General features: G+C 31.6%; 1 protein-coding gene across 2 annotated transcripts in view; it reads left to right on the top strand.

Annotated features, from left to right (window-relative positions):
* The window catches only part of LOC107441395 (solute carrier organic anion transporter family member 74D), a 30,873-nt gene extending 20,965 nt beyond the window's left edge, over positions 1 to 9,908 (top strand). For both annotated transcript variants that reach the window (XM_043054100.2, XM_071184383.1), the window contains 5 exons: positions 3,163 to 3,361; positions 5,016 to 5,163; positions 5,751 to 5,926; positions 7,804 to 7,868; positions 9,059 to 9,908. In XM_043054100.2, the coding sequence (XP_042910034.1) occupies positions 3,163 to 3,361; positions 5,016 to 5,163; positions 5,751 to 5,926; positions 7,804 to 7,868; positions 9,059 to 9,498 (1,028 nt within the window). In that variant the 3' untranslated portion in view covers positions 9,499 to 9,908. The remainder of the gene's footprint in view (positions 1 to 3,162; positions 3,362 to 5,015; positions 5,164 to 5,750; positions 5,927 to 7,803; positions 7,869 to 9,058) is intronic.
* Positions 9,909 to 11,592: the final 1,684 nt, after the last annotated feature.

Genomic DNA, 11,592 nt, shown 5'->3' with positions numbered 1-11,592 from the left:
TTTTACTATATATATATATATATATATATATAAGCAAACAGCAAAAGCTGTAAGCTATGTTGTGTTCGGCTGGACCCTACACTTTTAATAATAACATGATGAATCAAAGATTTTTTAAATATAAAGTCGAAATTTTTTTATTCCATAGTCAAAGCAAAACCAAATTCTATCCTAGTCCACGTACAACATCAACAGGTATCCCTCCAAATTATTGGATAGAAGATAGTGAGTCATCAAGGAATATAATTGAGGGTTTTGGCATTTTTGGACAGTACTAATCTCATAAAGTAAATTAAAATTTAAATTGGACCAAAATATTTAAAATAAAGGATTTAATTAGACCAGATTACTTATAACAGAATTGAAGCGAAGAAACACATAATAGCAATTTATTAATGGTTAGCCTAAATGTGAACAAAAATAAGCTTCCTTAGAAAACTTCTTGCAAATATACTTCCGCCAATATTACTTTTAGGAGTGTGAACTGAATTCTGGAGAGATAAGGATTTTACCCAATGTCACCATTCTTAACACTTTCTTCGTGTATTTAATCAGAGCGCAAAATCTAAATCAATAATATTAGGAACAATAATCACTATAATGAATGATTTGCTGTCTTATAAAATTGTATTTTCCTTAATTTAGATATTTATTTTTATTCAACATTCAAATTATTTCTGAATTTAATTACTTTGGTTTCACTAAAAATCATTTTAAATGTTGGAAAATCAGAATAGTCTGTAAAGGTCGTCTGCAAACAGAAATGATAATCTGGAAGCTTTATGATTCCTTCATTAATGACACGTGTTCATAGGGTTAAGCATTCATCAATTTTGGAGCTAGTTTTTCTCAACTTAACTAAAATGTCACGTACAGAACGCAAATAATAGTTGGACCATCCTTAATAACTTTTTATCTCATTACCGAATCTTCACGTTCGAGGACTCAATCTTAATGATTCGCGAGAGTTATTTCAAATATGCTAATTAATTAGTACAATATGACAATATTCAAAGTTACGAAGCTAGTACAATAATTTAAGTTACAAAATCAGATACAAAAAACGTGCTTTCTCTGAATAAACATACATTTTTTTATTGATTCGGATTTCTGATTCCCAAAATTTAAGGGATAGCCGCAATCTGGGATATATTGTTTCAGTAGTTTTTTCCGGAGAGCAGTCCAAATTCTGGACACTTTAATGTCAATTATACTTTTTGCGTATTTCACCATGTCTCGAAAATTTATTTGCGCATCGAAAAAATTTTGTACAGAATTATGAAATTCGTTTATTGAAAGATAACTGCATGCAAAAAATAACTTTTAGTAAGTATTGATTATTATTATTCATTATTTTTAATAATGGTCGAAAAAATTCTGGGTCAGGTATACCATTTTTATACCTTTTTAAAGAGCGTAATTTTACATGGCTAATACAGAATTTGAGCGAAATCGGCAGAATAGTTCCCGAGAAATTGAATTTTAAAGAAGACGTATTTTTATAATTCGATTACTGGAGAATTATGTGACATAAAAATAGATGACAGAGATGAAAAATCACATCATTAAAATAGCACTAAAAATTGCCCTAACATTTAAAAAATTAGAATTTTTAAACTAAAACGTTTGAGGCTCATAAAAATTTAGCGCTGCCAGCAAATCAAATTTTAACAGATTAGCTACATTCCTGTGGGCAAAAGACTGCATGTTATTTTTCACTGCAAGTTTAACTTTTAATAAATCTCGCACAATTAACCGAACTTTTAAATTTTTTTCGTCCAATGTACCCTTTGTCCATTTTCCCACTCTATTCACAGTTTCAAGTTTAGGTCATATAGTTTTTGCTCATGAAAACAAAATATGAAGTAGAATACGAGAAGCAGTAGCGTCGTTTACGATTTTAAGATATAGAAGGAGAAAATTATTTCAATTTTAGAGTATACAATACAACTTGAACTTCACAATTTATTCAAATGTATTTCCAAAAACATAATATACAATTTACGTTATTTTAAGTTCATATTTTTAAAGTGACATAAAATTTTCGAGGTGCATCAACCCCATAAGAGCAATGATACGTGATCGCGCGATTCTTTCTTTACGGCCCGCGATATCACATATAAAACGAGCCGTTCTAATTTCTAGCGGCCCAAGGTCACACGGCCGAGATCTCAATTAAGTCTTCTCGTATAAAATCCCGTATTAGTTACGCATAGCGCGTATAAACTCGGAACTTTCAGAAGAGCTTTTTCTCTCCTCCCGGCCGGTCCTGAAGGGGTTAAAAGAAAGAAAAAAAATCACTTTTTAAGCCTTTACTCTATTTGTCTTAAAAAATATTGGTTCAGATATGTAATTTCTCGTCTTTTAAAAATTGCGTAAAGAATTACAATGACTGAATCCACTGCATAGGTATAAATTGAAATAACTGCCAGACATTCCTTTAAAATCAATCTATTCACACTGACAATCCATTTATTCAAATCCTCCGGAAATATTGTTTCTCCATTACCTTTCCCTCGCTGTCAGAATTTCATTTCCCTCTTTCAAATGTAATAGTTCTGTCTATTAAGGAAGTCATGCACTTGAAGTTTAAATTTATGTCATTGAGTATTCCAATCACTTCAAATGGAGTTTAATCTTAATGAAAATAAGAAAAAATATCTTAAGAATTTCTAGTCATTTCCACTTTAAAATTTTTAAAAGGAAATTCTGATCGCCGTAGAGGATGTCAAAAAGCTATCCAAAAAATTTTTTTTTGCCTTTAATGTGATGTTTTGAATTTTTGATTTTATAAGAGTAACACTTTATACTTTGTTATTTGTATTCTTTGCACTGATGAATGATTCTATTGAATGTCTAAATGAATAACTCTTGGGAGGGAGTTTAAATAAACATGGATGGCAATACCAGATTGTTGTGAGCGAAATGTCACCCCCTCCCTCTTTTTTTTCTTCTTCTTCACCATAATACCAAATTAACTTTCAGAGACATAACTAAGGGATTGGCAATGTTTGATTCGTCCTTGTCAGTTGCTGCTTTGCATGCAAATCTTATGAGGCAACACTAAAAATACATACTTTAAGGAACACTTTAGAACTTTGAAACTTTTAAGTCATTTGTAAACTTTTCACTTTTAACGGCATGTCATTTTAACTATTACAGGACCCATAAGCATCGTAGGAATGATGTTTGGTATTCTCATTGGTGGTGGCTTGGTGAGAAGATTTAAACCTCGTCCACGAATTCTTACAGGAGGATTGCTTTTTGCCGAATCCTTTGGTCTCTTGGCTCTTCTGATATCAATGCAAATAAACTGCCAACCCGTACAGACAGATCAAGAAAGCTCATTCACGAGTACGCTGTGAGTAAAAATGATAAGTTTAATGTAGTCGGCAATTTAGAGCCGGCATGAAATGAACCTCAGCGTTTGGATAGCGCTTAAATTCACTCATTTCTTGGTAAAAACTTGCAATTATTTGTTGCAATCTAAAGTTTTATGAATAGAAAAAGTATTTAATAGTTTAACTGTTCGTTAGCCAAAATACTGCTGTGTCTTGATATGCTGCATGGCAAAAGCAGTAAATCGTTTAAGATACTTCCAGAGCTAACAACGATGGAGGTAGATCTACTTGTTGTTAACGTATGCCTGTTTAAGCAGAGGGGTAAGATTATTCTTGTTTTCCATTGGCCTATCCATGGCCAAGAATTCGACTTTTGCCACACCCATGCATCACACCCGTTTACAGGACTGACCCATTCATACATCCATTTCTTCATCCACAGATCGTAATTTCGACCTGAATCAGAGAACGATCGTTCTCCAATTCAATATCCCCAGAGGTATTGATTTTTTATGAAAACATGGTGAACTTTGCAATTCGACAGATTTAACGTGCATCAGTCACCATACACCACACGGTGTATGGTGACGAGACGTCTTCGGCCGTCGGGTGTTCGAACCCTTGAAGTCTCGGACATAGGCGGACCCACGCCCTACCGATAAGTCTATCCCGGCCTGGTAGGTCTACTTTCGCAGAAGAAATTATAATCGGCACTTTTTTACAAGTGTCTGTTTATTTTAACAAGCAGTAAATAATTGTTAATAAAAGCTTCAGATGAATAATCTTTTTCAATGGACTCAAAATAAGAACACCCTAAATAACTTTGGATCTAAGGACCAAATTTTCACGTACTGAGATTTAATCTTAATAGTTCGAAAGCTAAGCCTTAAGTATTCTAATTAATTAGCGTAGACGATATTTGAAGTTACGAACTCAGACACAAAAATGTACTTTCTCTGAATTCTTTTATTTCAGCGAATCAGGATTTTCGATCCTCAAAATATGGGAGTGCTCGCCATCTGAAAAATTGGGTCCCAATCGTTTGGTGAAGAAAGGCGTTGGACCCTTTAATATTAATTTCACGTTTGTGTATTTTGCTATATCTCTAGAATTTTTAAAGCAAATCAAAAACATTCTCTCGCATTTATAAAATTCGTTTTCCAAAGATTCACTCCAAATAAATAAATAAATAATATTTTAATTTTTATTTTGTTAAAAAAAACATTCGATTTTTTTTAAATTGTAGCAAGTACAATTTATGACATTATTTTAAGGTAAACAAATTAAAATGACAAAATGCATGATCTGTACGAAATCGATTGAATAGTTTCGGAATTATTTATTTTCAAAAAGTCATATATTTAAAAATTCCTTTTCTCGAGAACCTTTCGCCACATTTTGTGTTTAGTTTTTTATTTTGTGTACTTAATTATAGCGAAAGCAAAGTTTGAACTCATGTATTTACTTATTAGGATTTTCAAGTCGTTTTTTTTTTAAATGGAACACTGAGTATCGTTCATTAGGACAATTAAAATACGACCACTAGTTCAAGCTACTATTTTTCTCGTAATTTCACTAATTTTATATCTCTAAATAAACATTTGATTTCGCAAGTTGGTTTTTACGAGCTTGATTTACTATGCTTAATACTAATTGATTTCTTTACTGTTTCAGAATGAATTTAGAAAATGACTGCAACCGTGACTGCTTATGCACTACTAAATCTTATACACCCATTTGTGGTCCAGACAAAAAGACCACTTATTTTTCACCCTGCTATGCTGGATGCAACAGTTACAATAAAACTGAAGATGATAAAGAGGTAAATATATTGCAGAAACACTCTCGCAATCATACCGACAAACAGGCTAGTATTACACAGAGCAAACTGAAACTAAAAAAAAAAAAACGTTTGTTAAATATTTTTTGTGATCAAGATTTTATTTTAGGAATAAACGATCTAAAGTGCGGACTCTCTAATTACGCTCGAAAAAGACAAGCTTCGTCACCAATAATAATCGTTATGGCAATATGCGACACTATAGCACCGTTTATGATAAAATTGGTACAGCCATTTTAAATAATAATAAAAATAAATTTTCAAAATTACTTGGTAACTAAGTGTTTATTTCTATAAAAATAAGAAATTCTAAATAAATATTTAACGAATAACTAAGTATTCAACACTGCTTACGACAATCTCTTATACTATACAACCTATCAAAGTGAAACTTCAGTGTTGCCAAGAGATAGAGAAATATCCGAATACATAGTTCCACACATGACTGATATACTATATTTATATATATATATATATATATAAATTTTTTTTATTTTATTTGTTTTTTACCTTAAGTACGCTTTGACTATGAACTCTTATGGAGCATAAAAAGTAACATCATTTTACAGATATTTTCAGACTGCAAATGTGTGCACAATAGTGAGGGAGAAGTGATTGTTGGAGAGGCATTAAAGGGTTACTGTAATTTTGAATGCCAGTGGCTTGTTGTCTATATTGCTGTCATCTGTGTGGGTAGGTTTATGTCTTCTACAACGGGTGTTGCGAGTGCTTTAGTCTTTTTAAGGTGAGTCAAACTTTTCTTAATCATGTTTTTAAGACAAATTCAGAATGCACACTTTTTTTTAGACCAGATTCAAACATTGCAAACTAATAGAAGATCATAATAAAATATGAGTATAACTGACCACAACAATGAAACCAGGAATAAATAAAAACCAGTCTAGTTCTTTGTTGTGGTAGCTGAATTCCGTCCAATTATGGTGATAGGCTTTGGGAGTGCATAAAATTCAAAATAATATTTAACAAAGTGTGCTGAAGTGTAATATCGCTTTTCTAACTTTAAAAAAAGAAAATTTTCCCTTCAATCCCTTTATTGTCTGTTCATCTAATAAAATATTAATGCTGACAATTATTTCAATAATGTACAATGCTGAAAAAAAAACCGGGCCACCCTGGATCACTTTTGATCTAATGATCTGATCGTCACGTTCTAGGACTTAATCTTAAGAGGGATTAATGATTAAGATTTACTTCATGATTATGAATACAATTTGGGCTATATTGAAACTGCCTACGCATATTTAAGTTGAAAATTTATTTTTTGACTTTTGGCCAAAGATCATGGTCTTCTGGCCCGAATGGTCGTGAATGTTTCGATTTTCCTACATTAACAACATTGAGAATGTTCTATAACAAATTTATCAGGTATACCAAAAATGTCCGACGGTTTAAAAAAAATTTGCTATCGGAAAATGAATGAATATAAAAATGTTCTGATTAGGAAATAAAATCTGCCGATCCATCACATATCGAAGTGAGTTTATTTCGCTCTGTTATAATTATCAAGCAAGCTACAGATAAAAGTGTTTCATTGTTTTTTCAGCTAGCAGTCCTATCAGTTTAATTTATTATTCATTTTGAAAATCTGAGGATAAATTTCAGTTTCCAACGCAGAACGCCGTTAACTGTGCACTAGTCTTTAGTTTTCTTTAACTGATTTTTAAACCTGTCATTTCTGATACAGCTAACAATTGTCATTTATTCGAATGAAATGTCAAATAGCCAGAAAATTTATTAAAGAGTTAGCTACTCGATTTCTTTTTCAAGATATTGCTCTTTAGGTGGGCAACTCCCCCAGTAACACAAACATCCAGTTTTACACGGGGGGGGGGAGCAAAGCACCCTACAATCTCAAGCTTCCTTCCCATGAGAGTGAATAATTCTTCGGAAAAATTTCGGCAATGCCTCTTAACTTTAAAAAACATCAATATCGGAAATATCGGTCAAAGTAAATGATGAGGATTTTTTAAAATAATATTTTTTAAAAAAAAAGGTGTTTCTCAGTAATCGCCAGTAATAATAATAATTTAATCTATCGTAAACCGACTCACACTTGCTCGGACGCCAGATTATAAAACAAATAAGCAAGCAGAAGTAGTCCTTTCAAGACTGCTACAAAGCAGCAGCAATTCCAAGAAGCCTCTCTATGGGAAACGAACAGTACAGTTTTATATCTTTTCAAGTTAACAAAAAACGGGAAATGCGTAGCATTTAATCACTAATGTGTTTTTTTTTAAAGTAAAGGGTTTATTGCTTGGTATACATTTGCCTAGTATTTTATGCAATACTGCTTTTTATGGTTAAAAACCATTGTCCAGCATTCCTTACTGACTATCCTAAAGGTCCTCATTGCCAAGTTCGGGCGGAAAATTAACAAAATATTTCTGTCATATTATCTTGGAGTTAAAGGAGGAGACAACGCTAAAATGAGATGCATCGAGTTTTAGACATTTGGTTTAGTGAAAGAAATGCTCAAAAAAAAATTGTTTTAAATTTTTTGAACGCTATCTTCTGTATTATTAGTTCAATAAATATTTTTTAATGATTTCAATTTGCAGATTTTTTTATTTGTGTCAAATAATAAAGCGAATTCTGTTGTAGATGTGTTGATCCAGCAGACAAAAGTGCGGCTTTGGGGGCATTATCAGGAGTATCTTCCATATTAGGTAGGAAACTAACAAATCTTGTACTAGTTTAAAAAAAATTATCAATTTCAGTTTGTTTGCTTAAGAAAACTAGGGAGAAGGTTTTTCTAGCATTTTACAGTGAGAAAAATAACAAATTGAGCACCGTGAATAATTTTTGATCTTGTGATCGAATTTTCTCGAACAAACACTCAATCCGTTCGAGGGTCTAACAAAAATTCGTAGTTGACGATAGAGTAAAGTGTAGACGATATTTTAAATTACGAAATCAGGAATGAAAACGTACTTTCTCTGCATAAACACACCTGCATTTCGACGTATAAGATAAACTCCATAAATGTTTATTAAATATTGGTAAATACACAATTCTTCCTCATTTGAAAAATACTGTGTAATACTTATTTTTTTAACACGTAGTCTTGATCGATAGAAAATATGTACATGCATATACACATGAAAAAGATACAGATTAGTTTTGTTAAAGTTTAACAGTAAGAGACGTTCACATTAGTAATAACTTTCTTTAGTTAAGAAGTGTCTTTATTCAAATGAAAAGTTAGTAAACTCCATGAGTCCCTCTTTTTTTTAATTGCTTGAATACAATTATTTGCTCTTAAACTGGTTTCCTTGTTTACGAGATTACAGAATATGTAAAACAGAGTTATAAAGAAAAATAGCTTCATTTATTATTCCAAATTTTTCAAACACATGAAATTAACTAAATTCCACTTTATATATGGATTTTGTTCTCATTGAATACTGATAAATGCAATTTAAATATTTACTTTGATTGCTTAGCTTTACAGCTACGTCAAAAATTTTAAGCGCTATAAGCATTTCCGAACTCACAATTTTTTAAACAGGACTATATTCTCAATGCGTTTATTTACAAACGAGTTCAACACTTGCACCAATCAGATTTAAAAGCTCCTTTGCGCTTTCGAACATGATTAGAACAGTCTGTCAGAGTGCAAAATTTTTTTTCCCAGAACCGAGCCGAAATTTTTATCTCACTTCTTAAAAATATAATAAGTGAATAAAAGAGAATTAAACAAATTGGATTGCAATTTTTTCAAAATTTTTTTTACGGCATCAAGCCAAATATTTTGAGGGAACGACGTTCCCTTCAACTACAGCACTTCTTTCAGTATAACGTCGTAAGGAAATTAAATTAGTAAGGTCATAACTTTTGATCATTTCTTTTCTTACAGCCTTCATTCCTTATCCAATCTTATTTGGAGCCCTCTCTGATTCTTGCTGTCTTGTGTGGGAGCACAGTTGTGGAAAAACTGGCAATTGCTGGATCTACGACATCGAAAAATTCCGGTACATGCTGCATGGTGTCAGCGCTATCTTCATCTTCCTTGGAAGCTGTACAGACATTGTTGTCTGGTATCTCAGTCCTCGACTCAAGAACATATACAGCGATGAAGAGACACACAATGGAGATCAGCTGGACGAAGTCAATGGTGAACTCCCAGATGTCTCACCTTTAGAATTGATCAGCAATGAATTGTTCGATTCCTGTGATAAGATGGCAATGGACCAAAATGAGCTAACTAAGAATGTAGCAGTAAACAACTTTGGTGAGGAATCTATAAAACAAAATGACAGGGAAACTATTGATACACAAGAAAGTTCAAGATGCTGAGATGAATCAATTTCATTAGAATTTCTGTCATCATCTATTTCGTAGGTTCTTTAATTTTCAGAATGACCGCCATCTATGCTAGATGAGCATTAGCTAATACACTTGGTTTATCCACAATCGCTTCTAGATTTCGAAATTGATTCCACTTTTTTCTATATGTTACAGTCAACTGGGGCTACTTTGGTCCTCGTGTGATTAATTTTTAAAAATAAATTCCAATTTTTAGAACCAATTTAAGAGAAATTTTTTGGATTGATGTGCAACCTTTTACCGATGCGCAATATTTTTTTCCTTATTTTTTTCTGACGATGCATTTTAAATTTTACGAAAACATAAATGCATAGCTTTAAAATATTGCACTGTTTTCTTCCTTATACTTTGATAATTGATTAAAATTTAATTTGCATGCTGAAGGACTGTTAATTATTATTTTATAAATGAATATATGAGTAAAATACGAAAAATTGTCTTAATTTACTCCCGGTTGACGGTAATTGTTTTGCGAACAATTAGCAACGAAAATTTCTGTTCTTGTTTCAAAATGGGTTAAATAATATCGTTGGCAAAAATAGGTTAAATTATAGATTAAATAATATATGTTAAATCACTCGTTGAATTGATTTATAACGACTATTTTTAGTTTAATATTCTAATATTTTTACAAGAAAACATAAAATCAATTATTTTAAAATTCCCCCCCCACACTCATTTGCTTCTCTAAACTCTCCATCGATGCTTTCAATGCATACTTCAGGAGCCTACGATTTTTTTATTATATTTATTCTGATCCCCTCATCTTGTTTCTTTCCTTAGTGGCTTTTATTACGGGGTAAATACGGTTCAACGAGTCCAAGATGCCTTGATGACGTTTACCTTCTTATCTTTCGTATCCTATTTTTTTACTTTTTGCATGGATCATAGCTTATAACCCCATTTAATTTTATTATTCGAAATACGTAATGTTACAAACTCTTTAACAATACTTCGGGTGCAGTATTACTGCATTTGGCTCATACATCAAAAGTTGAATGCTTGAAGAATAGATTTCGAAGGATCGGATGTTGATTTTAAAACCCATGAATGTTTTGGGTGAAACACTGGAACATAAAATCAAAATAATTCATTACCCTGGGTCATATATCATTATTACACTTATACAGTTATTTCTATGTATGGTTTTAAAAAAAAATAATCCTTTTACTTTATAAATGCGGAATTAACTTTTAATTTAATGATCAGATTCTAATGTACTGAAACAAACTCTTATGAGTTCAAGTGGTAGATCTTAAATATTTTAAATAATTCATAGTGATGGTAATTATGATTACAATACTTAACAAAGCTCATTGGCCCATGCGTCAGCTCAAGGCCTCCTGTACCTATTGCAGTTATTTTTACCTTAGGCTCTAAGGTGCAAGAGTAAAGTTCCAGTTAGGTGATCAACCGAATATAGAACCCGTGGTTAGGAAATTATTCTATTTATTTCATCCACCAATACGTGTAGCATTGAAAACCATTTTATTACTCTGAAACAAAATGTTTATGAAATACTGGTAGTTGGTGTAGCAGCCACGTTGTTTATTGTTAAAAAGTTGAGCCATGTTGTTAAAAAAAATATTTACAAAGTATATAAGGAGCACATTTACACCGAAAAAGAATTGTACTTTTTCTGGTTAACAAATGGAAAATCGTGCAAATTTTCCCACTTATTAAATAATTAATTCTTATTGATAATTTTGTTGCTTCAATTTACTTTTTAAAACATGTTTCATTGATTTTTCAACCAAATTTTAGATTTCGAAGAGGTCAGTATTTTTCAAAGTTTTTCAAAATCTTATTAAAAAAAATTTTTTTTCAATATGAAAGTTTAAAATTTGGTAACTATGTTCAAAAGAAAGCATTTCTATGAAACAAGGAATATTTAAAAACAGTAATGAGTTACTTTATAAGGAAATTGTGTTTATATAATTCTTTTGCGGGTTAACTAAGAAGAAGTGGAATATCTTTCCCTCGTATGGAGGAGACCCTTAGAAGATATATTTGTTTGCATCATATGTATATACACTTGGAAAACACCATACACTTGTATTGTGC

Source organism: Parasteatoda tepidariorum, chromosome 8, assembly GCF_043381705.1.
Source record: "Parasteatoda tepidariorum isolate YZ-2023 chromosome 8, CAS_Ptep_4.0, whole genome shotgun sequence".
Taxonomy (NCBI): Eukaryota; Metazoa; Arthropoda; class Arachnida; order Araneae; family Theridiidae; genus Parasteatoda; species Parasteatoda tepidariorum.
The sequence above is the reverse complement of the archived record's forward strand: the minus strand, read 5'-3'. Positions and strand labels throughout refer to the sequence as shown.